This window comes from Urocitellus parryii, chromosome 9 (genome assembly GCF_045843805.1).
Source record: "Urocitellus parryii isolate mUroPar1 chromosome 9, mUroPar1.hap1, whole genome shotgun sequence".
Classification (NCBI taxonomy): domain Eukaryota; kingdom Metazoa; phylum Chordata; class Mammalia; order Rodentia; family Sciuridae; genus Urocitellus; species Urocitellus parryii.
This window is the reverse complement of record NC_135539.1, coordinates 23,500,657-23,528,141: the sequence shown is the minus strand read 5'-3', so window position 1 is coordinate 23,528,141 and position 27,485 is coordinate 23,500,657. Positions and strand designations below refer to the sequence as shown.

The window sequence follows — 27,485 nt, the reverse complement described above, 5'->3', positions numbered from 1 at the left end:
GGCCTCCGGCCTCTGCAGGAGGAACAGCCCTGGATGCCCCTGGTGGTCTCTCCCAAGCTCAGGACTGCTGGGAACAGGGGTCTTTACCTTGCAGTGCTGACCCCAGGGCTGAGGATGGAGAAGAAAACCCAGTGTTTGGACTGAAGCTGAAACATCTCGGGACCTTCTCTAATAAAAAGCCTACTGTTCCTTGGGGAAGAGGTCCTTTTACTCCTGTGGGAATGATTTGAACTCCCATCTCTGGAGTTAGTACTGCTCTGGCAGAGGCGCAGATGTCCAACCCTGCACTCCCTCTGGTTTGTCTGATGAGGGATTTAATGGATAATGTGTCCTGGGCACTAGCCTGATGGTGTTGCTGGGTTCCTCCATTGCCCTGTATATTTGTGGTTGTTGGCCCTGGAGCATTGGGCCCCCCAGTCCGTTTTTTGGCAATGGAGCCTGATGCTTTTCTCCATGATATCGTGGGTAAACACCTGGTCCTTGTCTGTTTTTTGATAACCCTCTATGATGGTTTGAGAATGGCATTCATTAGCCCAATGTCTCCCTTTATGGCATCGTGGGCAAATACCCAGTATTCTACTCCTTTGATACCTAGCTTTGTTAAACCCTCCTCCTATGGGGCAACTCCTTTTAAAATGTCCTGTTTGTTCACAATTGTAGCATGTTTTTGGCCTGGCATCTAAAGCCTGTTGTACTGCAGCTGCCAAGACTTGCCCTTGTTCATTAATGTCTCTACATAATTTAATATATGTGTTTAAATCTCCATGTTTCCATGGTCTAATGACCTCTTTGCAGCAACGATTTGCTTGCTCATAGGCTAGTTGTTTTATTAATGGCATTGCTTGTTCTGTATCCCCCAAAACTCTGGTAGCTGTTTGAATAAGCCTATCTACAAATTCAGCGTAAGGTTCATTAGCTCTCAGTATTACCTTAGATAATTGACCTTGTAAATCTCCATGTCCTTGTAAAGTCTTCCATGCCCTAACTGCATCTGCAGCAATCTGTGAATATATAGCCAGATCATATGCAATTTGTTGCAGCTGACCTTCATAAGGTCCTTTTCCTAACAACATATCTAGATTTCTCTGAGGATAACCAGCTGCTTCATTTGGCCTAGCCGTCTCCATGCAAAATTCCTCATTGGCAACCTTCCATAACAGGTATTGTCCTCCATTTAGCACAGCTTTACAGACACTAGTCCAATCTGCTGGCGTCATGTTCAAGTTGGCAATGGATTCCACCAAGCTTATGGTGAAGGGTGCTTGAGGACCATAGGTTGTTACAGTCTCTTTTAGCTGCTTCACTGTTTAGAAATCTAAAACATGGTGAATTCGCTGCCCTCCTGCCGCCTCAAATACAGGGCATGCTAATCTTTGAGGTCCTGTCTCAGGATCCCATCTATCAGCTCCCATAGGCAGCGCTGTTGGCTGTACACTTACGCCCTCTGGTGATAGAAAGGTGTTAGTAGCAGCCTCCTGTTGTAACTTTTCCCCTGATGGCTTTTTTTGCTCTAAACTTTCTTCCCCTTTCTGACTATTCTCGAGAGGCCTCCTCTTTTTCCTGATCTAATATGTCTTCTACCATAACCTGAACTGAAAGGTTTGGACTAGGCAAACAAAATCATATCATCATCCACAATGGCAATGTGCCAACTGGCAGAGTTCCTGGGTTTTTCTTTTCCCTGTCCCTTAAATCTTCACCATGATGGTTCCATTGGGATATAGTCAACAACTCCTCCTTAAAAAGCCATGGGCTACATTTTTGTATTGTATCAACATATGCCCTGACTCTTTTTGGTTTTACTGGGGTGCCTCCTTCCTCTAACAATTTACTTAACATTCTTTCAGTTTGTTTTTTGCTAATTTCTGACCCCATATTTCTGCTACAAGGATAACACAACTCAAACAGATAACTCAAAACAAAACCAAAGCAAAATGAAACAAAAACAGAACAAAAAATCGTTGTATCAATTTTCTCTTCCTCAGGGCCGAACAACTTCAAACCTTGAGCCAACCATTTTTCCCAGTTTGCCTGAGAAAGTTCTAGGGATAGGTAGCTTGAAACAAAAAATAAATAAATAAATAAATCGAAACAAGAACACATTGTTTTTTGAAATGGTCACCCATTCTCTCGCTCTCCCTCAGGGGTGAGCAATTTCACTTACCCCCAAGATTCAGGCGTTCCCCACACGGGCCACCAAATGCCGCAGTCTGGCTGGGCACAAAATCACGAGCCACTCAAGCAGGAACAAACTTTATTTCCAAAACTCCCACGAACCATGTGGCATTCTCCAGGGACACACCACACCAACAGGAAATCCCTCCTCCGGAAATCCCTCCTACCTCACTTCCCCAACCAATGGGAACTCTCCAGGAATCCTGCGAGGGCTCCAAAGTAGAGTAGCAGGCCCGAGGCGGACAGCAGGGTTCTAATATCCAATTGAATGCAGATCTTAACATAATCATTATCATCTCAATGGCTTGCTGGCATCACCTTTCAACCAAAGATGCCATGCATCATTCCTACTCTGCTATGGCTCTTAGCACTTCTCTCCCCAGTGCTAGAGACTCTGCCTCCACCAGCAGGAGGCAGGAGGGGGAGCGGACCCACCCCCATGTCCCTGCACTCCCTTCTAATACAGTTGGAACCAGCTGTCTCCAGCTCTATGGTTTTACAGTGGTGATACACATAACATGGAACTTACATTTCTATTTCTATCATCTCTAAGTTGGCCATTCAGTGGCCTGGGTACACTTACAATGTTGTGCAATGTCACCACCTTGATTCCAGAACTTTCTCACCACCCCTAATGGAAACCAGTCCCTAAGCCCCACCTATTGCTCCCCACCAAGCCCACGGCAGCCCCCATCTCTATGGACCTGTTCACCGGGGCATTTTGTGGGAATCAAACATGGTGACAAGTGGCATTTTAGTCTAGCCTCTACCCCTCACTCGGCGTGGATCCGAGGCCCACCCATGTGTAGCTGTGTACTTTGTCTGGCTGGGGATACTTTATCTGTAGGATGGACACGTTTTGCTAATCTGTGCAGCCATCTGTGGGTATTTGGATTGCCCAGCTGGTGGGAGAGGAAGCAACCCCAGGGTCTGAGCCACCCAGGGGAGCCCTGGAAGCCAGAGGGAGACCTGGCTTTCCTTCTGGGGGGACAGGGGCTCCTGGGGTCTTGAGAGGCACAGCCAGGGCCAAGGCAGGTGCCAGTGGGTTGTCTGGCTGCTGTATGAAAGCTCACGAAGGGGAGGAGGGGCAGGAGAGAGCTGGGCGAGGACGGTAGCCACCAAGCAATGCCATGTCACAGTGCTGAGACTGGTGGCAGCGGAGATGGCTGCAGAATCCTGGTGATTGCGGTGGAGCCTTCAGGGTCTCCAGCCAATTGGCATGAAGGCCAGTGCAGAGGTTTCTGCCCAGCACTTGGACAGGTGGGGTTGGTTTCACCAAAACAGGGATGACTGTGGGGAGCAGGTTTGATGGGGAAAGGCTGAAAGTCCCAGGTCAGCTGTGGAGGGACCTCTGTTGGGCAGGTGGCGGCGTCGAGTGGGCCATCGGAGGCACTGACCTCAAAGGGGGGATTTGGAAGCCATGGAGTCTCAATGCTCTTGAGAGCCCTGGAGTAACAAGATGGCCCGTGAGTGAGTATGATCAGAGGAGGCCCAGGGCCATGCTCTGTGGTCCTCCAGTGTCCAGTATCAGGAGGAAAACAAGTCGGCCAGATGGAGAAGAGGGACCAGGAAGATGGCTGAGCATGTGGTGCCCTGAGCACCTGATGGAGCCCATGCCTGCAGGGAAAGGGAGGGTCAACTGCGTTGCTCGGCTGAGCGGGTGCCCATGACGGGCCCTGGGATCTGACGTTGGATCCCGATGATTGGCCCTCTTGACCTTGGCAAAGGCAGTGCAGGGGAGCCATGGGGTCCCACTTGGAGTAGACCTAGGAGGGAGCTGGAGAGAGGGGTAGACACCAGGTGTAGCCAGGCCCCTAAGGGAGCCTGGCTATGAGAGGGAGTGACGAGGGAGGACGGGCAGCCAGGAGGGGCCTGGTCCTGGAGACACCCTGCCCAAGAGGGCAGCTGACCTGTGCCCTGTGGGGGGAGTAGGCATCTACTGGACGGAAGCCCATGGGTAGCAAGAGGGGACAAATCTCTGTTAGTGCAGTGCTCGGCCTGGGCCAAGAGTGAGGTGGACGATACGATCCCAGTGAAAGGAAGGCCGGGCTGTTGAGCCTAGTAAGTGGGTCCTGTGTGGTGTGGACATTCTCTGAGGTGTGCTGGTTTCTTGGGAGGATGGAAAACAAGGTCATGTTGACAGTGGGGAATGAAGAGGGGACTGGGGCTCAAGGAGGCCAGGGAAGGGGGCTTGAGGAGAGCGGGAGGGACAGTATGGAGTTCGCAGTGTGTTCAGAGGGCAGCTAGACCCTTGCAGTGCCTGTGGTTCCTTCCACCGTGGCCAGAGGTGCAGGTGGCTGGGGACACAGTGTCCTGTGCACCTACACTGGGCTTTGCCCACCAAGAACCACAAAGTGCGACCTGACTGGGCCGTGAAGAGGGGTGGCAGAAAATGAACTGGGAAGGGCAGGGTGCCAGGGGAGACCTGAGCCTGCACCCGCTTCACCCAGGGGGTGCCGCGGAGGGCGCACAGATGGATGGGCCTTTGTCGCTGCTCAGGGACGCTGTGCAGGAACGGAGAGCCCCTCCTGTCCAGGGGAAAGGCCTGGGCCTGACCTCCTGGCTCCCCCTGGCTCGTCTCCCTCTCTGAGCTGGAACTCTGGTGCATGTCGCCTGCATTTTGTGTGACAGCAACAATACAAGTGCTTGCTTGTTTTTAATTCTGTTCTCCTCTGTAAAGGAGCCACCTGGCTCTGGCAGATCCTTACTGCAACCACCACTGTGAACAGTTCTGGGTTGGAATGTTTGTGCTGATGGCAGGTCACCAGGTCACCACAGTGGAGGGTGAACAATGAGCCTGGAAGTGCCGGTGCTAGGACCTCATCAGTCCCCAAGTGCCATTGACTGCGGCTCGCATGGCCGGGCAGGTGACGAGGATGCTTCAGAGGGGATGTGGGGGCCACGCTTCACTCTGGGCTTGTTGATCACGAGGACCAGGTGGGCTGACCGGCCACCCTGCATGGGGTGGGAAGTGGCCTCCTGCTGGAGAACTGCTTCTCCCAGACGGAGGCAAGGACAGCCACTCAGCGTCCCAGGTCCCAAGCGGTCTCTCCCTGAACTCATGCCTAGTGGCGCCTCCTGTGGGCAGGGGGTGTCCTGATCATCCACGAGGCCAGCTGGTCAGGAGCAGCCGCCAGGAGCCCCACGTGCTCCCCACACTGTGAGGAAGGCCGGGCCCAGTGTGTGCAGGTCTTGGCTTTCTGCCTCTGTCTAGGGGAGGCCGCCTCAGGGCTCATTTGGGACTCTGTGCAGCCCCTCCTCCTCACAGGCTCCTCTTGACTCTGTGACAGATTTCTGGTGGCCTTTAGGGGGCCTTTTGCATGACACTGTCCCTGTTGGGTCCACATCTCCACTGCACTAGGACCGGCCCCTACCCCTTATCTTCCGGCTCTGCCAGCCTGGGGTCAGATGGAGGCTGGCCTGCTGTGGCCTCCCGTGGACCCTGGTGCCAGCCTGGGCAGCTGACCTGCCCCAGCCTTGTGCCCATGAGGACCCACTGAGGGGACACGTCATTGTTCTGTTGTGAGCATCCCTGAGACTTCTCCTATAGAACCTGGTCCCAGGTACTGAGCAGAGCAGGGCCACGGGGGGAGGCCCAGGCAAGTCCTATGGGAAACCACCTCTCCTTGCCACCCACCTAATCCAGGTAAAACCAGACTGTACTGAAATACCAGGCTGCCTGGCAGAGAGTGGGGTCCAAAAGGCTCAGAGCGAGATCAGGTCTGCAGCCGCTGAGCCCTGACCCTCCGGCTCTGCCGTCCCTCCTGCCCTCTTCCCTCTTTCCCTCTCTCCTCTTCCCTCTCTGCCCCCTGCTTTTTGGGGTACTAGGGATTGAACTCAGGGGCACTCAACCACTGAGCCATACCCCCAGCCCTATTTTGTATTTTATTTAGAGACATGGTCTCTAAGACTGAGCTGCTTAGCCTTCTATTGCTGAGGCTGATCCTCCTGCCTCAGCCTCCAGGGTTGCTGGGGTTACAGATGTGCACCACCACACCCAGCCTTCCCTCTCCCCCTTTCTTCCTTCCTTTCCTCCTCCTTGCCCTCCCTCCTCCTCCCTTCCACTCCTCACTGAAGCCCACTTCCCTGCTGTCCGGCTGGCCCCGAGGCTCCCCAGGCTTCCCCACCAAGCATGTCCCCTAGACCTGTTTGTTCAGCAGTACTCGGCCAGCGCCTGCCCGGGACTGACAAGGTGGCAGGTGGTGGCTACTGAAAGCAAATGAGAACCTTCAGGGACAGCCTCTCTGCTCTGGGGAGGGACCTAGCAGTCAGGTGTAGATGGGGCCCCCCAGGATGGTTCTGCTGGTGTAACACAGACTTCTGAGCCTCAGTGTGCAGTCACACTCCACAGCCCGGGCGGGAGGGGGAGCAGGACCTACGTCTTCTAAGGAGCTATGGGGTGGGGGGGGCTCATGGACTGGACGGATCTTTGGGAACCACTCCTGTGGCCCTCAGAGATGTGCACATGGCCATTCCCTCCAGAGTGTGCGGCCCTCTTCCCTATGGTTTTAAGGTCCCTGTTTGCCTTTGGGGTCAGGAAGTAGCCTTGGAAAAGGATCCTCCTACACGGCTGGTTGACCTTGGGCATTTTCAAACTCTAAGCATAGGCCGTGAGGGAGATTTTGCTGTAACTCCTCAGAACTTACCAGTTAACACAGGGGCTCCCCGCCCCTCCGCTCTACAGACGCCATCCTGCCCGAGATGCCCCTCACCCTCCCAGCAGAAGTGTCACTGCCTGCCTGCGGTCTCGGTGACCCGGCTCCGGCTCTCCAGGGCTGACCTTCCTGCAGTTCCCCCCACCTGTGACATGGCTTCTTCTTTCTTTCTCTTTTCCTTTGAATCCTAAGTAGAAGAAGATGGCACATGTCACTGTCACCATTGGTTTCAAAGAACAGAAACTAATGTAATACTGTCCAAGTGGAAGAAGGACCTCAAGGTCACTCGGGACTCCTGTGCTCCAGGGGCCAGGAGCAGAGCCGCCTGCCTAGCAGATGGTGAGGCCAGGACACCAGGCGGCCACTCTCCACATGGCCTCGCACCCTCCCTTCTCCGCTGTGTGCCTGCTCTGCCCTTGGCTCAGCCACCCACTGCCCACCAGAGCTGCTCCAGAGCGGCAGCCGGAGCCCCCAGTGCGTGAGTCTGCCTGGTTCTGGCTCCGGGAGGAAGGGGATTCAGCTGACCTGGTTTGGGATCAGGGCTTATTTCCGATTGGGTTGCCTGAGACCAGGGGTGGGCTCATGGAGCGCCTCTCCAGGTTCTCTGAGGGGGCCAGGCTGGAGGGAAGAGTGACCCGGAAGGCACTGCTATCCCTGCTGCAGTGACGGTGGCACGCTCTACCCGCTGGGGGCTGTGTCCTCTGTACCAAGACACGCTTGGCGGGCAGTTTCTAGAAAAGCCTGGACAGCCCTCACAAAAAGAGGACAGAGGCACATGGTTTATTGAGCGCCTGCTGTATGCCCCGGGCACACTGCACGTCTTCTCTTGTTTGGCTCTGTGGAGGTGACCCAGGGTCTCCAGCACTGTGGTGGCTCTGCAGTCACAGTGTTCGGTGGCATTAGACTCTGAACATTGTGCTCTGCCATGAGCCCCCGCCTGCCCCTCACATGGGAACAAGAGCTCTTCCAGAGTTGGAATGTGGATATGAAGGTCAACACCAGAGTAGCCATCCGAATGAGCAGGCAAGTGCCTGAGGCTGGGGCCTGCGCTTCAGTTCAAGAGTGTCCTGCCCAGTGGCCTCCTGCTGGCCCCAGGGGAGCGTCCATGAGCCTCCCGCAGGAGATGCTGTTTCTGGCCTTTGGCAGTGGAATTGCTAGCTCATCTGTGAGGCTTTCTGGAGAGTGAGATCAAGCGTAAGGCCTGAAATCAAGAGCTTAGAGGTTAGACAGGCCCTGAGCTCTTCTCCACGACTCAGAGCAGGCCACTTGGTTTTCCGGGGCCTCAGCTGTTGAGTGGAAATGGATCTGCCTGCTTCACAGGGTCGTGGAGGTGGTTACCTGGGGAGTGCACGGACACCGCCTTATACCTTGTGCTAAGATAGTAATTGCTTAATAAAGGGTTGCAACACTGATTCTTATAACATTATTACATTTATTATAGCTACGTATTTATGATATTATTTATCCTAATGTTATCATATTTACTTTATTTGCTTGAATTAAGGAAATATGTATGGAGTTTCTCTTCTCCCTGTAGCACCAGAAAAATACCTTAGACATAGTAGATGCTGAGAATTTGTTGCTGAAAAAAAATTTATTACACAAGGATGCCTATAAATCTGGAAACCAAGGAAAGAAAACACAGCAATTGTAGATCCATGCTACCCTGCGATCCTGGAGAGACACAGTGTGGGGCGTGGCCTGTGGGTGAATGGTGCATGGTCCCTGTACCGTAACTGCAGGACACATGTGAGGGCAGCGTGTCCGTCAGCTCCTGCACACAGGAACCTGTGCGATGTCACCATATATGATCTTTCATAGCATTGGTGGTCTGTGACTTTAGCCCCTTCCAGAAGAAGCTATTTAGAAGATGCATATATAAAAAAAATAAAATAACAATCTTGGTTTTCAGACATTTGAGGCCCCCGTAGGTGACCTTGCTGAGATCATCTTCCAACCATTTGTTATTGATACCTGTGGGCCCCAGTGGCCTGATCTCTGAGGGCTCAGGGCAGGAGGACGTGAGTGACGGTGGAAGTCACTGCTGTCCCTCAGCTTCTTTAAAACCCTTGAGACCCACTGTGGACCCCCATTCTGTCACTCCGCTGTCCCCAGAGTGCAGTGAAGGCCACTTTCCACGTGTGTAGACAGCACATGTGTGTAAGACCAGTCCCCGAGCAGTTGACCAGGGAGCTGGCCGTCCCTGGACCCCGAAGGGCCCCTTGCTATCCTGCAGCCACCAGCAGCCTGATGGGTGGGTGCTAAGTGGAGGCCCCAGGAGAGGCTGGAGTGGAACCGGCACCTCCAGGGGCCTCTGGGTAGATGCTTCCCTGCATCAGCCGCTCTTAGCTTCTCTCTCTCCTGCAGGACGCCAGCCATGATCGGCTGTTCCTTCGTGGTCAACAGGAAGTTCTTTGGGGAAATCGGTCTTCTGGACCCTGGAATGGACGTGTACGGAGGAGAAAACATCGAGCTGGGAATCAAGGTTGGTGAGGTGGCGTCCCTCCCTCCTGACATCTTCGTGGTGCTGCGCGGAGCTGCTGAGTCTCCTTGGCACCGTCGGTTATTCTCCTTGGCAGGCAGATGTGTGAGCAGGGTCCTCCGCCTTCTTGAATGGGGAAGGCTCCCCTTGCCCTCTCTGGGGGGTGGCCGGCTTGCTTAGGCCTGGTGGCCTCCTCTGGGTGTCACCCGGGGAGTTGGGTTCCCACTCATGCCCAGCTCTGCTCTGTCCTTAAGTTCGTCTTACAACTAAGCCATCTCCTTGAATACGATGTCCATGCCCAGGTAAACTCAGGATGCTGGAGGAGGGAAACACCTGGGTCTCCTGTTTCTCAGAAGCATTTCCCAGGGAGTCTGAAGGAGAACGGGGAGGGAGCCGAGTAGCTGTTACTGGCCGGTCATCCTCCCCAGTCATGGATTTTACTCACTGAGCTCTGTCGGAGCTTGTATTTGAAAAAAGAGAGTTTCACTGTGAAATGGGAAAGTTGGAAGCCCCCAGTGCGTCCGGCCTCCAGTTGTAGAGTCAAGTGGGGACTCCTTAAGTGCTTGGTGACGAGTCCTTGTTGGACCATATTTTGGTCCAGCTCCTGAGCCTTGTCCTAGGGTTCTGCACTCTGTAGAGTCAGGCTTTAGCCAGAACCTCCTCAGTCAGGGGTCAGGGCCACGGGAGCCGCTCCCTCCAAGCCTAAGCCTGTTGCACAACTAACCAGGCTCCTCACCCCGCACCACGCCAGTGAGAATCCCGCCCACCCCTTCGCTTCCTCAGTGGTTTTCTGTGCACTGACCCCACCCTGCTCCCAGCTGTAAATTCACACTTGCTGTATTTGGAGCTGGGCCCAGTCTCTCCCGCTACAGAGTCACATTGCCATTGTCCCTGACTCTTGTGAGGGGCCTGGACGGAGTCTGCTTTGACGAGCTCAGCAAGTGTTATGGAGGGATTTTCTCTTCAATGCAGTAACCACTTTCCAGGAGACCTGCTTCTCCTGCCTGTGTGTCCACCGCCACGCTGGGAAGATGCTGGTGGAAAAGCCAGGCTTGGGTCTGTGCTGGCTCCCTCCAAGCCCTGCCTGGAGGGCCCTGGGAGCAGGTGTATCGGGGACACCTCAGAGCTCAGTCAGAATGCTAATTTCCTCTGCATTTGTTCTAACTTCTTAGGTGCCTTTTCTTTTGTATTCAACCCCAGCACAAGCCCTGGGCAGAACCCTCTCCTCAGGAATGCCCGCTCTTAGCGTCTGCTCCTTTGGTTTATCCCTTGGTACCCAGCCCCTTTAGGACATCCCATTGTCCCCATCCACCCTCAGCTCTCTGTGGATTGAAAGACCCTGTGTCCTCATGATGTGCAGAACATCGGGGCTGCGTTAAATGAAGGGGGTGGCGGGGACCTTCCCTGGATCCTAAAATTGCTCCTCTTTCAAGAGGGCAGGTTCTGCTTCTCGGACTTTGATTTCCAGGCTGGGTTCTTCTCTGGGTGGACTTTGTGCAGGATTCTTCTAGAGCCCAGCAATTCAGGAGGCCCAGGAGCAGAGCCAGCCCTTGCCTGTCCATCTCTTCTGAGTGCAATTGCCGGACGGGACCTGGGTCCAGCGTGCTGACGCTCAGCCTCACCCTAACCAGACCCGCTCCTCTCTCCCTCCTCCACCCATCTCCTGCCTTAGCACTTGGGCTCCTCATCCTGGGTTTGCTTATTGGTTAGTCCTCTCTTCCATGTCACTAGGTCGCAGATCAGTGGGGCACTGATCTTTCTCGCCCCAGGTGTGTAGGACCACGCCTGGTCTGTGGCCAGATCAGTGTTTGTGGATTAAAGATTGAACAAGTTCCCTGGAAACCTGACAGGAATACAGGTAGTGGGGGATTGGGGCACCCGCCAGCTTGGAAGGCAGCAAGGGCTAAGGCGAAGGCAGGACACGCGGCCCGAGAGGAGGCAGCTCAGGGAACCCCATGTGGACGCAGTTGAGCTTTCGTTTCTTTGCATTTTATCTTGAAGACTTGAGAAATTTGAGGATCTGGGTGCCGTGAGAAGGGCATCAGGCCCTGGGAGAGAGAAAGGGCCAGAAGCTCAGGCCCGGGAGGGACGGGGTGGGGTGACGCCCTGCCCCACAGACATGCTAGCAGCGGGGCATCTGGGAGGACCCTCCAGAGCTGCTGTTCTCTGGGACAACAGAGGCTGTGACAGCAGCACTTACTGCTCACCAGAGAGAAGGAGTTCATTTCCCACACCCACAAACCCATCTGCTCTTCTTTCTTCTGAATGTGTAGGTTTATTTTTTTATTGTTTTTGTAGGTGGGGATGGACAGCATGCCTTTATGTTATTTGTGTATTTTCCTATGTGCTGAGGATCGAACCCAGTGCCTCCCATGTGCGAGGCAAGCGCTCTGCCACCGAGCCCCAGCCCCAGCCCCCTGTAGATCTATTTCTAACAGCATTACTGAGCCTGCCAACACAGAACAATCACACGTCTTTAAGGTGCACAGCGGGATGTTCTGACACATGTACGTTCTGAAATGATCACCCCACTGACCTCATCAACCTATCCACACCTCCTCCATGGTTGCCACTACCGGGGAATTTCATTTAAGATCCATCTTGTTATCAAATTAGAAGTATGCAGCTCAGTGTTCTTACCTGCCACCACCACCCAGTACTTAACGCCCCCAGGAATGACTCACCCTGCCTGCAGCGACCTGGAGAACAGGTCTAAGGGAGGCCATTCTGCTCGGTGGTGGCTGTCCCCATCCCCAGAGGAGACGGGGACTCCTCAGTCCTGCCTCTAGCCCAACCCTGAATCCGAGGGCTTTGTCCCCAGTCCAGGGACCAGCCAGCCTCCGTCCTATTCCTTGGGAGTACCGCAGTGAACGGCCCAGGCCACGGCCCCAAGCTTCACATCTCCATGGCCGTCACCGCCCTGGGTGCCCCGCCACGTCTTCAGGAGAGTGTCCGCAGGGTCTGAGGCACAGTCCCCCCATGGAGTACCATCACCTGCTTCTTGTGGCCCGCCCAGCACATGCAGCACACAGGCTAGAGACCTAGGAGGGATTTTGCCTCTCGAGTCCCACAGGCCACATAGTCCTGCCACTGAGAGCTGACTTTTGGCAGAAGCCTTGTTTTTCAGCATTGTTAAAAAAATTTTATTGAGACTTAATTTTAATTGTACAGATTTCATGGGTGGCATGTGACACTTTGATGACAGGTACGCATCGTGTAATGATCAAGTCGGGACAATTAACATTTATCATTTCTTTGTGTCAAGAACCTTTGAATACCTCTCTTCCAATTATTCTGAAATGCATGAGAGAAGGGTGAGGGGAAGGAAGGGGAAGGTACTGGGGAATGACGTCGGCCAAATGATATTCTTATAGCATGTGCTCATACAAATATGTAACAGGTGCCACCATACGTGCCACTATAGTGAACCAATGGACGTATGGAAAAAAGAAATACATAAGAGATTGCTATGAGCTGTAGTCGCCCTACTGTGCTGGGTAGAACACCAGAATGTACTCCTCCTGCCTGTTAGGAGGAGAATTCTGAAATGTTGGTAAAATTCTGTAATGTTGGATTTCTACCCTGAGCAAATGAGGGGAATTTAGATGCTTTGTCTGTTACTGTTTTTTCCCCCTCAAAGCAAATTGCTAAATGAAGAATTCAGTCATTAGATTTTATGCTAATTTCTCTTACTTTAATTCAACATTTTATTATGGAAAACTTGAGACATACACAGAAATAGATTCAGCGTAGTGCATCCACATGTGTTCATCATTCAAGTTCAGCAAATGTCAACATTCTGCTGTTTGTTTTTTCAGTAACTGCTTCTCGACTCTTTCAAAGCAAATCCCCAGACATCATGTCATTCCAATTATAAATACTTAAGAATGCATTGCAAATATAGGAAGACTTTTTCAAACATAGGCTTTGCGTAGTATTACCGTTAGCACAATTTAATATCCAATTCCTGTTCTCTCAGAAATATTTCTGTTGTTTTTCCTCAAAATACATATTCTTTACAGTTGGTACATTCAATTAAGAATTCAGGGAGGGATTCAAGATGGCGGGCTACAGGAAGGCTGCATTCCTGGTTGCTAGTGGCTCCGAACTCAGGCAGTGGGAGTACTGCTTCTCAGCGAAAGATGGATTTCAGTGAATTCTATACTGGACAGTCAGCACATCTTGGAGACTCAGAACTTTGTGCTCATTGAACAAAGAAGAAAGAGTACTTTGGACCCGAGTAGGTTGCAGCTGCAGTGGCAGCGCAGGTTTGCCACAGAGGGGAGGGAGAACACAGAAGCACAATGGACAGATGTGGACAGAAACACCTGGAATCAGGAAGGCAGCCTGGACTTAGCTGATCCAGAGGCTGCACAGAGAAGAGGTGTTTGCAAATGCTGTCTGTTTCTCCACTGGCTGCAGAGAGCTGAGGCAGGAGCATCTGGAGGCAGCCACCCTGCAGCTGCTGTTGTGGAGCTGGGAGGTCATAGAAAACATGGTCACACTGTCCTGGCAAGTGCCTACTGTGTAGCTAAAGGAATAGGAGCAAAAGATGTACAGAGAAGGTCATACCAGGGAGATTCAAGTTGGAAAAGCCAAGAGGATCCCAACTGGTTTTCCCTTTGAATCTGGCAGCTCTCATGACCAGCTAAGATGAGTGGGGAATTTGAACAGGCAGGTGTGAACACTCAGGACTCAGCCTGGGAAGGCTGTGTTGGTGGGCAGCAGAAGAGTGAGGGATTGGCTCCCCTGCCCTTGGAGGAGAACTTCTGGGAGGCTCCAGACTCCCTGCAAAGATCAGCAATGGCCATGCTGTGGGGTGTGTTGATCTAATCTCTCCAGAGCAGACACCACCTATAAGGCCCCTGAGGCCATATTAGACTTGAGCCTCCAGAACTCCCCTCGTAGAACTCTGGAGTGCAAGGACTGGTCTATGAAGACAGAACTCCAACCGACAGCTCTTCCATCATACCTTATACAGGGGAAAAGGAAAGCTGAGACTTATCTGAACCAGCTTCAGTTTTAGGCCACACCAGCTGAGAGCTTGGTGAACAACACAAAAAGAGGAAGGGGTTAACAGATCCCAGTGTGCACTTAATGTGCTCTCTCTCTCTCTCTCTCTCTCTCTCTCTCTCTCTCTCTTTCTGTACATAACCCAAGAAGAAACAGAAAGGACAGTTAGCTACAGGCAGTAACCAGCCATCCTTGTTAACTATTTTTCATTAAGAATTTTTCTTCCATTTGTTTTTTGTTTGTTTGTTTTGGTGTTCTTGCTTTGTTCATTAGTTCATGGAGATATATACATATACATAATTGCTTCTTTTCCATTGTAAGCATTTTTAAAATGTAGTTATTTTTCTTTGTCTTGTCTTTTGAGGGTTAATGTTTTTATCATGTTTGTTATTGTTGTTGTTATTTTTATTTGTTTGCTCTCTTGTTTCTCTTTCCCTGTTTTCTTGAGAATGGGGTGGACATCCAGATATAGGAAGCATTCAGAACCCCAAAGAGACAAATCAAAGAAGAACCTCTTCATGCACATTATAATTAACATGCCTAACATAGAATTTTAAAACCCTCAAGTGAAAAAGTCAGGTCACATTTAGAAGCAAGCCAATCAGAATCACTTCTGATTTCTCAGCATAAACTGTAAAAACCAGAAGGGCTTGGAAGGGTGTGTTCTAAGTCCTTAAAGAAAATAACTGCCAACCACAATTGCTATAAACAACAACTATATCCTTCAAAGTTGAGGGGAAATAAAACCTTCCACAATCATCATAAACTGAAAGAAGTCATGACTACTAAGCCAGCGCTACAGAACATACTTTGGAAATACTCCACACAGGAAAAATAAAAAAACAAACCCCAGGTCTCACAAATGAACAAATTTCATGAGAAATAGGACCAAGTTAAACATTATAAATAAACCAAAATGGCAGGAATTGTTAAACATCTCTATATAATAACACCGAATGGGGTTTGTTTCAGCTCTCCAACTAAAAGACATAGAAGATATAGGCTGGCAAAATGATTTAAAGAACAAGACTCAACTCTATATTTTTCCAAGAGACTCACCTTACAGGCGAAGACAGTCACAGGCTGAAAATGAAAGGGTGGAAAATGACATACTAAGTTAATGAGCCTGAAAACAAGTAGGAGAATCAACTTTCATCTGACAAAGCAGACCTCAAACCAAATTAATCAAAAATCACAAAAAGGGTCATGTCATACCAGTAAAAAGAATAATCCAACAAGAATATGAAACAATAATGAATATTTTTGCCCCATAATGGGTGCAACTATTACATAAAAGAGACATTAGCCTCAGATAGACCCCAGTACAATAATACTGGGTGATTTCAGCGTGCCTCTCCCACCATTGGACAGGTGATCCAGACATAAATATAGAAAAGATTATTTGAATGTGAATAATATTATAAATCAAATGGACTTAATAGACATCTATAGAATATTTATTCCAACACCAGCTAAATCTACTTTCTTTCCAGCAGCTCATGGAAACTTCTCAAAAATAGATGATATTATAGGATCAATGAAACACAGTTAGTTCCCTGAGAATATAAACAAGATTGATAAACCCTTAGTGAAACTAACCAAGAGAAAAAGAGAGAAAACCCAAATTAATAAAATTAGTAATGAAAAGGAAAACATCACCACAGACATCACAGAATTCCAGAGAATCATTAGGGACTATTTTGAAAATTTAACATTCCAATAAATTGGAAAACCTATAAAAAATACATTTCTGGACATATACAACCTGCCAAAACTGAATCAAGAGGACATAGAAAACTTTAACAGACCAATGACTCGTAAGGAGATAGAAGCAGTAATTTAAAAGCCTTCCCACAAAGCAAAGTCCAGGATCAGATGGATTCTCCACTGAGTTCTCAGAAACCTTTAAAGAAGAGCTAATGTTAATGCTCCTTAATTTATTCCATGAAATAGAAAGGGAGGGAACACTTCTAAATTCATTGTATGAAGCCAATATCATACTCGTACCAAAACTAGGTAAGGACGCATCAAGGGAAAAAACAAATCTACAGACTGATATGATATCCCTGATAAACTTAGAGGCAAAAATACTTAATAAAATATTAGCAAATTGTGTTAAATGCCACACTAAGAAGATTGCATAGTATAAGTAAGTTTGTTGATGGTTTAATATATGCAAATTAATAAGTATAATTTATCACAAATAGAATTAAGGGGGATGTGGCTCAAGTGGTAGCATGCTCTCCTGGCATGCGTGCGGCCCAGGTTCGATCCTCAGCACCACATACAAATGATGTTGTGTCCGCCAAAAACTGAAAAATAAATATTAAAAAATTCTCTCTCTCCTCTCTCTCTCTCTCTCTCTCTCTCTCTCTCTCTCTCATGAAAAAAATAAATTTCAGTTTAAAAAAATAGAATTAAGGACAAAAATCAATTAGTCATTGCAATATATGCAGAGAGAGCATTTGACAAAATCCAGGACCCATTAATGTTAAAAACACTGAAGAGACTAGAGATAGAAGGTACCTCCCTCAACATCATGAAGCCTACATATGAAAAAAATCTCAAAGTCAACTTCATAGTAAATGGGAAAAAACTGAAAGCATTTCCTTTAAAATTTGGAACAAGACAAGGATGCCCATTCTCACCATTCATATTTAATGTGGTGTTTGAAATTCTAGCCAGAGCTATTAGGCAAAAGAAGGAAATAAAGGGAACAAAAATAGGAAAGGAAAAACTCAAATTTTCACTTGCCTACAGCTGATATGATCTGATATGTAGAAGATTCAAAAAAAAAAATCCACCAGAAGACTACTAGCACTTGGGCTGGGGTTGTATTCACTTAGCATGTTCGCCTAGCACCACATAAAGTAAAATAAAGATATTGTGTCCACCTGTAACTAAAACATAAATATTAAAAAAGAAAGACTGCTAGCACTAATACATAATTCATCAAAGTAGCAAGTTACAACAAAAACCAACAGCTTTCCTACATACTAACAATGAATCTTCTGAGAAACAAAGTAAGAAAACAATTCCATTCATAATAGCCTCAAAAAATGAAATAAAATAAAATACTAGGAATAAATCTAATCAAGAAGATGAAAGACCTCTACAATGAAAACTACAGAATATTGAAGAACTCAGAAGATGGAAAGACCTCCCATGTTCATGGATAGGCATAATTAATATCATTAAAATGGCCATATTGCCAAAAGCAATATGCAGATTCAATGTGATTACCATCAAAATACCTATAACATTCTTCATATAACTAGAAAAACAGTCCTAAAGTTCATTTGGAAAAATAAAAGACCCAGAATAGTCAAAGCAATTCTAAGCAATGGTGGAGGTATCACAAGACCTGGCTTCAAATTATACTACAGAGCTATAATAACAAAATTGCATGGTACTGGCATAAAAGTCGACCCACAGACCAACAGTACAGAGTAAGAGACACAGAGACAAACCCACACAGCTGCAGTCATCTGATCCTTGACAAAGATGCTGAAGGCACACATGAAGAAAAGAGTCTTTTTAACAATTGGTGCTGAAAAAAAATGGTTATCCCTATGTAGAACGAAACTAGACCCTTATCTCTCACCTACAGAAAAATCAACTCAAAATGGATCAAACACTAAGGGATTAGACCAGAAACGGTGCAACTCCTAGAAGAAAAGAGGATCAGCATTCCAGTATATAACACAAGCAACAGCTTTCTCAATGGGACCCCTAGGCTCAGGAAATAATGCCAAGGGTTAATAAATGGGATGGCCTCAAATTAAAAAGCTTCTGCACAACACACGAAACAATTAAGAATATAAAGAGAGAACTTAAAGAATGGGGAAAAAAATCTTTGCTGGTTACTCTTCTGAGAGGATTAATATCTTGAATATATAAGGCACTCAAAAATTTAACACCATAAGACCAAATAAGCCCATTAATAAATTGGCAAATGAATTAGACAGATGCATCTCAAAAGAAGAAATAAAAATATCCAACATATATATGAAAAAAATTGTTCAACACCATTAGCAATTAGGGAAACACAAATCAAAACTATTGTGAGATTTCATCTCACACGGGTCAGAATGGCAGTCATCAAGAATACAAATAAGATTACACACTGGGGAGGGTGTAAAGAAAAGGAACACCTGTGCACTGTTGGTGGGATTGTAAGTTAGAACAACCACTTTGAAAATCAGTATGGAGGCTCTCAAAAGACTAGGCCTGGAACCACCGTATGACCCAGCTACACTGCCCCTCCATATTTACCCTAAGGAATGGAAGTCCTCTCACTGCAGTGATACACACACCCCCGTGTGTACAGAAAGCAGCACAATTCACAACAGCCACACTACGGAGCCAGCCCAGGTGCCCATCAGTGGGTGAACGGATAAGAAAATGTGGCGTAGACACACAATGGAATTTTATTTGGTCATAAAGACTAAATGAAATTAGGTCATTTTCAGGAAAATTGATGGAACTTGAGATCATTTAAGCAAAATAAACCAAACTCAGAAGATCAAGGGTCAGATGTTTTCTCTCATATATGGAAGCTGGAGAGACAGAAGGAAAAGAAAGGTGTGGGGCGCGGGAATCTCATGAAAATCCAAGGGTGGTCAGTAGAGGAGAGGGATCAAGGGTTGAGAGTAGGAGAGGGAGGGGGAAGTGCTAGGGAGTGAGAGGGACTAAACTGTGCTGTCACACTGTGTGCACATAGGAATATGTAACAACAAATCCCATCCTTGTATGCAACTATCATGCACCAATTTAAAAAAAAAAAAGGTGCATTATAGAAAGAAAAAATAATAATTCAGACAAGGAGCCAGGCATGGTGGGGTACACGTCCAAATCAAGTAACTCTGGAGGCTGAGGCAGGAGGATCAAAGTTTCAAGATCAGTCTGGGCAACTTAAGAAGATCTTGTCTCAAAATAAAAAATAGAAATATCTGAGACTGTAGCTCAGTGGTAGAGGGCCCTGGGTTCAATCCTATAAAAAAAAATGTATTCTTACAGGATCCAACCACATTGCATTTGGTTGATATGTCTGTTAAGTACCTTTTAATCTATAATATTTCCCCTCACTTTTAATATTTTCATACTGTTGATTTATTGAAAAAACCAAGCCGTTTGTCCTATAAAATTTTGCAGAGTCTGAACTTGGCAGATTGATCTCTCTCTCTTGAGGTCTTTAACTCTTTCCTCTAATCTCTGTTTTCCTGAACTGTAGTTAGATCAGGAAGATTGATCCCTCCCTTCCTTGGCTCCTTCCCTGGCTGTGAACTGCCCATCACGCCACATAGGAGATAACTGGATGTCAGGCTGTCACCCTTTAGTGGCGTTAAGATCCGACAGGGACTCCTGGCGTCTCCCCACTGATCCATTATAAAGCTCCCCATTGACCTTCACCTGATTAGTGGTCATAGCAGCCACAGATGAGCATCGCGTGTCCATTATTTCATTAGTGCCTGCAAAATGATGAGTTAGAAACAATTCTACATCTCTTCTGCATTTAAAGGCTGGGTTCTTCCATTAGAAAGTACTCGCCCTCTTCGACTATTTGGATACTAGGAAAGAGTTAGGATAAGGAAAGCTGGATAAATGCTTCCTTCCTTCCTTTTGCTTAAACATTTCTACAATAATGAGTTAGTGCCATAGCAACCTCCAAAGGTGACCAATGAGGATGTTGTTTTTCTCATTCTGTAATGTCACGGACTCAAAAAAAAATTTCAAAGTATACCTTTTATGTGTCTAAATCCATTATAGTCATTATTCACCTTTTCCCATTCTGTGTGTTTTTATTAAGGTATAATTTAATATAATAAAATTGTGGAGATTGTCAGTCTTCAGTCCGAGGCGTTTCTCTGTGGTTCACACCCTATAATCACCTTGACTAACAGGATATGGAACACAAGTTGCCTGAGAAAAATCCCATTTTGCCATTTCCTCTCAGTTCTTCCCATTTCCCCAAATCCTTCCACCCCCAATTGACCATTTTCTGATATTCTTCATCTTGGAGTAGCTGTGTCTGTTCCAGAACCTCAATGAATGGACTCATGCCTTATATAATCTATTGCAGACAGCTGCTTTCAGCTGAAGAAAGGTTTCTGAGATCTTTCTGTGTTGTAGTGCGTTATCTGTGGTTTGTTGGCTCTTACTGCTGAGAACCAAGTGTCGCACCCTGTGAACACGCAACACCGAGTTCACTCTTTTTCCGGCTGAGGGATGCTCTGGTCATTTCTGATCTGGGACGGCTACAAACATTCACTACAAATCTTTTTTGGAACGTGTTGATTTCTCCTGGTAAAATACCTGGGGGTTGAGCAGCTGGAATATATGAAAGGTGTGTGTTTGACTTTGTAAGAAACTGTCAACCAGGTCTCCGTACCATTTCCAATGCTGCAGGGCTGTGTAATCATTCCCAGTGTCCCTGTCTTTGATCATCGTTGGTGTGGTCCGGATTTATTTTTAACAGACATGCGCAGTTTGAAGTGCCACTTCCGTGTGGTTGATCGGCAGTTGCTTGATGGCTGATGATGCTCAGCACCTTTTCCGTGTGTCTCGTATGAATATCGTCTTTTGTCCATTATGAAACACCGTGGTGCTCTATTTTATCCTGATTTGTAGGAGTTCACCATATATGTTCTGGATATGATACCTTTTTCAAATGTGTGTGCTTGAGTATTTTTTCCAGACTGTGGCTTGTCTATTCATTTTCTTCTGTGTTTTTCGAGAGTCTTTATGGTTCTGTCTTTCCCATTTAGTTCTATGATCCATAAAGGCTCCAGCGAACACATGAGAGAATCTCGAGTCAGGCAATATTTTCTGGACTGTATCCAAAAAAATGATAAGAAAATTGATATTTTGGACTTAATCAAAATGTACAATTTAAGCTCATTGAAACACACCATTGAAAATCAAATAGACATCCCCAGAGCCCAGCAGGTGGTGTGACTCAGGTGCCAGGGAAGGTGACAGAGTGAAAGTCCCTGGGGTACATGGGACCCCGGGCCTCTCCAGGGCTGCCCCTGCCCCACAACCCCAGAGCATTGTGCTTCTGGCTGGGAAGTAAGACAGGCCCAGAGAGACCACTGTCCCTCAGCTCACTGCTGGGAACCCAGGAGCCTTCACAGAGAGGACTAGAACCCTGGAGAGCAGCCAAGTGCTGACCAACCAAGTGCATTCTGCGTTTTAACACAGATAACGTTAGCTCCCTGTCTTCCTGGAACTCACCGTGAATTCGCTGTCTGCCACGAGTACTCGGAAAGCCCCATCCAGCCCCAGACTCTAGGACGGCAGCTGTTGGTTCTGACTGGCCTTTTGCTTTATGGGTAGTGGATGTGCTCTAATCAAAAATGACCAAGGGCGCCCTTTAGAGAGCACGATGAATAGACTAGTGAAATTCATTTTTATTCATCACTCCATGTATTACTGACTATGAAATAGCATGATACTCTTTATGTACTGTGCTGTATTTTGTTCAACCAAGGGACTCTTGTTGGACATTTGATTGTAAACCATCAACATATGAAGGATATTCTCTCATGAACTGAGAGATAGAGAATAGGCGAGCCACACACTGGGAAAGATTCACAGTGCTTATGGCTCCTTCAGGTTCTGAATAACAAAACCTGAAGTTGAGGGGAAATCAGCCACAGGCTTACACAGCCATGTTGCGGGGCCTTCTTGCTTTCTGGCACAACAGAAGGTTCCAGACTCACCTTGCATGTGTCCTGTCTCAGACCTGGGATCAGCCTTGACTCCAAGGATCCCTGATTTCTTCTCATGGGAAGTGGTATTTAGAGACCATATTCCTGTCTGTGAGGGTGCTCCTGGCTCATGGATTGTTCAGTGTCGACGCTTTTCAACAAACAAACCCAGATAGTTCTGAAGTTTTTATAAAGAGAAATATAAATAATTATTTCATACTAATATCTCCAATTCACATGTGATTATAGGATCACAAATCTTTGAATTTATATCTACCTTCACTGTAAAAGGCTGTGAAAGTTCTGTGCATGATCTGACCTAGTTCAGTATGTGTCAGGAGGGACAAACACCCAAGCCATAGCAAGGTCCATATTAAATGAAATCCTGTGTACACAACAGAGAGGACCTTCACTGTGGCTGAGCTCAGTGTCTGAATAGCTAGGAATTCTGGGAAGGGAAGGAGGAGGAGGGGGAGTGGGAAGAAAAAGGAGGAGGAAGAAGATTGCTAGGGTATTGATTTTTAAAAATCTAAGAATTTTCAGGCATAACAGTAAAAAAACCTCTACCCTCCTTTCCCCCAAATCATCTTTTCTAAATTAATTTTCTGTTGCTCTAATTGAATACCATAGTCTGGGTGATGTATAAAGGGTAGAGGTTTATTTGGCTCGTGGTTCTGGAGTCCAGGAAACCCAGAGCAAGGTGCCAGCACCTTCTGGGCACTTGGTGAGGGGATTGCTGGGTCACAGCATGGCAGCAGGTATCACACGGCAAGCTTGCCCTATAATGCTATCGTGGGGTCCCACGTTCATGACCTCATCTGATCCTAAGTATCTTCCAAAGTCCCTCCTCCCAATATCACGGCCATGTGGCTTTGGGACTACAATCTCCACATGAGTTTGGAGGGCACAGACACCAGGACTGCAGCAGTTGTCCAAGAGAAGCCAGAGAGGAAAAACAGGCCCCACAGGGTGAAGACAGGGGCCCCTGGAATTCTAAAACTCAGAGGAGAGTGTTGAGAAATATACTCGCTGCCTTCATCGTGTGGAGTCACCCGGAGCAGGATGACATCAGGAAACAGAGCACCTGCAGACAGGAGCCCTCGCTGGCCTGGCAACCTTAATGAGCAGTGAGTGCTCTACTACAGGTGGACTGAACGGGTTCCCAGGGCTGCCCTCCTTAAGTGGAACAGCTAGAGCGGTGCGTCAGAGTCACCCCTGCCGTTGCTCGGCCCTGGCATCCTGCCAGACACCGTGCCGGGCTCCTCACCAACTCAGCATGCCATGCTAGTGAGAGTCCTGGAATCACTCAGGACAGACTCCACTCTAGAGGTGATGACGCTGGGATTTGCAGAAACCACTTGGTTTGTCCGAGATGTTGTAGCTAACAAGTAGGTGAGCCAGAGCTCATGCATCTGACCCCCACGGTCTATGGGGCTTCCCACCTCCTGCTAGGAGTATTTACTCATCCTGGGCTCCTCAACCTGCGGCATCGGAGGGCTGTCAAGACACTGTCAACACTGAGTGACAGTCATACAGTCAGTGCTCAGGAAGTTGCTTGTACACAGCACACAGCATAAAAACCTCTGTTCACAGTCAGAAGGCTGTCCATCACCCTGACGTCGACACGCAGACCCTGGCACATCCTTCATGAGATGCACTGTCCCACAGACAGAGAACTGTAGTTACGTAATAAACAAAAATGTGTTTTCCAACAGCATGAAATTGGATTTCCTCATCCATAAATTGTGTGATATTTATGTCTAAGTTGTAGTTCAGAAACAGAACGGCAATGTTGATATTTTTATAAATGGTGTCTAATGTATTCTATTAAGGGAGCTCTATCTGCTCTGCTGAAATGCATTATCATAATGGCCAAACCACTTACTCTACCGCTGCAAAATTGTGTGGTTACTCTTCTTGGAATTTCCTGCTGGCTCCCAGCCTGCCAGACCTGTTGTAAACGATCGTAGGCGTCTGTGAGTTATTTTATGGGACGCATCCATCTATTTTTACAGCTCCAGAAAGTCTCCGCTCACATTCATCTCCCTGGGAGGAAAGCAGTGATTTGATCCTCTGTAAATGGGAACCTGATTGACACCGCCCTCTCCAGCTGGGACTCCTGTGATGTGGGTGACTTACAGCTCTGCTTCCAGGGAAGGGGATGGGAAGGTGGCACCTGCTGTGTCGGTTGTCACTCTTCACCATTTCCATAGAAAGGGGGATGCCATTCAGCCTGTCCCTGCTCCACTGGGGGTTGTGTCCTGCTCCCTGTAGAGTGGGGCAGCAAAAGGGGCAGCTACAGGCTGCTGCATGTCTGGGGGCAGCCCTGGCCCCAGCATTTAGCAGACAAGTCTGAGCCAACTGTGGGGGCTGCGGGGTGCTCAGCCCCAGCACCTCCACCGCAGTGGCTATCACGGAAGAAGGGCTGGGTGTCTATGGACCTCTGGGGTGTTTGCTGCCTGCCTCTGTATTTGGTGCCCCACCCTTTGGCCTGCTGGGGGTGGGCTTTGTCCCCTCTTCCCTGGCTTAGATGCCCAGGGGGAAGATGCCCCTCAGTCCATGCTGTTTGCATCTGGAGCTGTGGACGCTCCCAAGGCCAGGAAGGTGAACCATGGGAAGAGGCTGAATTATCCTCAAAACAAGGAGCTGGGCAGGGTCACAAGCAAGAAGCAGTCAGGGCAGGAGGGTTGGCCAGGGATTTGGAGAGCCCGGCAGTCCACAGGGAGCATAACAGGCCAGGCCGGGCAGAGCGCAGAGTAGCCCTGGAGGAGCCTCACAGGCTGGGGTCCACATGGTGTCCAGGGAGCTGCTTCACACATTCTGTGGTGTGATGCTTGGGTGAACTGGCTGCGTTTAATAAGACAACTCATTGTTCAGCTGCAGAACCCTCTGAGGAGCCTGGATCTGTGCCTGAAGGTGGCTCCCATGTTGCTCCAGGATGTTCTCAGGTTTGGGGAGTGGAGGGGGCCTCCCTGATTGGAACCACTTGTTCTTGAAGATCATTGCCTAAGTATGACATGATGGCTCACCTCAGCAAGGAGACTACACCAATGGTCTTCATTTTCCTGGGAACCCTTCTCCCAACAGCTAGTTGGGGTGGGGTGGGGGGGAGATGGCCAATTGGAATCCAAAAATGAGGAGAAATCCATGAATGGGAACCTTGTCACTGAAGAGCCGCAAGGAGCCCCCATCTGCTTTACGGAAACTGAAATGGCACCTACTTGACTATTTGGTGATTAACTTCCTTCCCTTTTGGAAATCTAAAGGCAGGGGGAGCCAGGGTGCTTCGGTCAGCTCTACAAATGTCAGAGCGTCCCAGCGATGTGCTCCTACAAGGCAGCGAGGCGAAGAGTTAAAGCCCACGTTGTTCTGAAGCTTGTGCTCAGTTTTTCATTCTTTCCCGGGGCACATTCAGGTTCCATTTCTCCTCCAAGCAACAGTGATGCCGGGAATTACAAAGATCCATTCCGTGGGTTTAAAAGGGGCCGTGGGGATGTGCAGACCTCAGTGAAGCCCATCATCTCCCCATCCACCATCCGGCCCCCAGGGACAGGCCAAGTTCTCGCCTAGAACACAGCCCACTTCTTTGGCTTGGGATGATGATGGGAACTGGGGCTCTGCTTTGGAAACTCTTCCAGGGAAAATTGCTCCAGAGATGAGCTGGGACAAGGTGGAGGGATTGGCTAGTCTGAGGGCCCAGGGTGGGTGTGAGGTCCACTCTGTGGGGCAGACAGGGCTCTAAGGTTGCTCAGGCTGCTTCAAGACCCAGGGTGTAATGAGTTAAGGTAGGGAAAGCTGTACCCGGGCAGGAGGGGGCCAGACTTCTTGAGAACCAGATGATGGAGGAATGGGATGAACTTGAGGGCATTGGTCGGTGTTCCAATAGAAGCTGTGTAACCAGTCACCCCAACTAGCAGTTATTCCGATGTACTCTAAGCATTAGGGATTCATACAGGGATTGGGTTGTGCTCCCAAAAAGAATCTGCTGAAGTCCTAATCACAGGGCCGTCAATGTGACCTCATTTGGAAATAGTCTTTGTTGCAGTAAGCAAGTTGACATGAGGTCACTAGGGTTGGTCTTCATCCGGGGGGACCCGCGTCCTGATAAGAAGAGAGAAGATAGGGACATGGGGAGAACACCATGCACAGAGTCTGAGGTTGGGGTGATTCATCAACAAGCCAAGGGACAGCAAGGATGGACGGCCCCCACCAGAAGCCAGGAAAGGACACGGAAGAATTATCCCCTATGTTTTAGAGGAGGCATGGCCTGGCTGCCACCTTGATTTTTGACTCCTAGCCACCAGACATAGGAGATGTCCCCATTCTGTCATGTTCAGCTACCCAGTTTGTGGCATTCCAGGGAATCCTGTCCAGTGAGGATGATCTCTCTTTGATCCAGGAGGGCCAGGCCTCAGCTGAGAGCCTTAGAAGATGGGGGCAGAACCATGTGGCATGTTCACCAAGTGACTGGCAGTGGATGGGCTGTTGACTGGAATCTCAGTTTGGCTGTCAGGGGGAACACCTGCAGGTGGTCTCTCCAGGTGGTCCTCTGGGTGGGCCCGTTTGGGCATTGCTAGAGCATGGTGGTTGATTTCTAAGAGCAAGCATCTCAGAAACCCAGGTGGAAGCCACATCCTCTTTTATGACCTTGCCTTGGAAGTCACATAATGTCACTTCTACCACAGATACAACTTAAAGGGAGCCCCAGAACCAAGATACAGGAGCATAGACGCCACTTCTTATTGCCAAGGTCTCATTATAGGAGAGCATGTGCAGTGGGAGAGGTAGTTGCAGCAATTTGGGGGAAAATCTAGTCTGGCCCAGTGAAGAACACACTGTCCCACAGCTGGGAGGCTTAGACATTCCTCGGCCCAGGGCAGGAACGGGGGGGTGGTTATCCCCTGTCCACTCTGCCTTCTCCACATGGGGTCCTCACAGTGCTGGTGTGGTCTGCCCGCTGAGAAGGAATTAAATTTAATTCAGTGAACATTTCTGAATCCCGTGCTTAGGAAGCAGGCTCAGTGTATGTCAGCTCTTTCTCAGCCACAGAGTGGCTACCTGGAGAGGTCAGCAGATGGAGGACTTAGGCAGACGGGCTGCTGTGAAGAAGGCCAGCCTCATTAGCTCCCCACTTCACAGTCACATGGAAACAAGGTCTGAGAACCAGGAGACCAGAGGCTTCCTGGCCATGGTGATGAGTGGGCACCATGCAGGACCCCTCTGCTGCCCCTGCTAAAGGCCGGCTGGGCTTGGCAGCATGGGACCTGGAGTCTTCTTCCCATGGTTTTCTACTTCTGCCCACTGGACACAGCATCTTCAGATGCCCCATCTGACTGACCTTGACCTCCGTCTTTTCCTGTGATCTCCGACACCCTGCCTAACAAGGAAAGCACTGCCGTCTCATTATTTGCAATGAGGAGAGATGCAGCTTTCTCATTCAGAAGCTAG

At 48.6% G+C, this 27,485-nt stretch overlaps 1 protein-coding gene across 1 annotated transcript in view; it reads left to right on the top strand.

Moving 5' to 3' along the window:
• The window catches only part of Galnt17 (polypeptide N-acetylgalactosaminyltransferase 17), a 355,430-nt gene that overhangs the window by 263,139 nt on the left and 64,806 nt on the right, over nt 1-27,485 (top strand). The window contains exon 6 of the mRNA XM_026400319.2: nt 9,198-9,315. Within this exon, the coding sequence (XP_026256104.1) occupies nt 9,198-9,315 (118 nt within the window). The remainder of the gene's footprint in view (nt 1-9,197; nt 9,316-27,485) is intronic.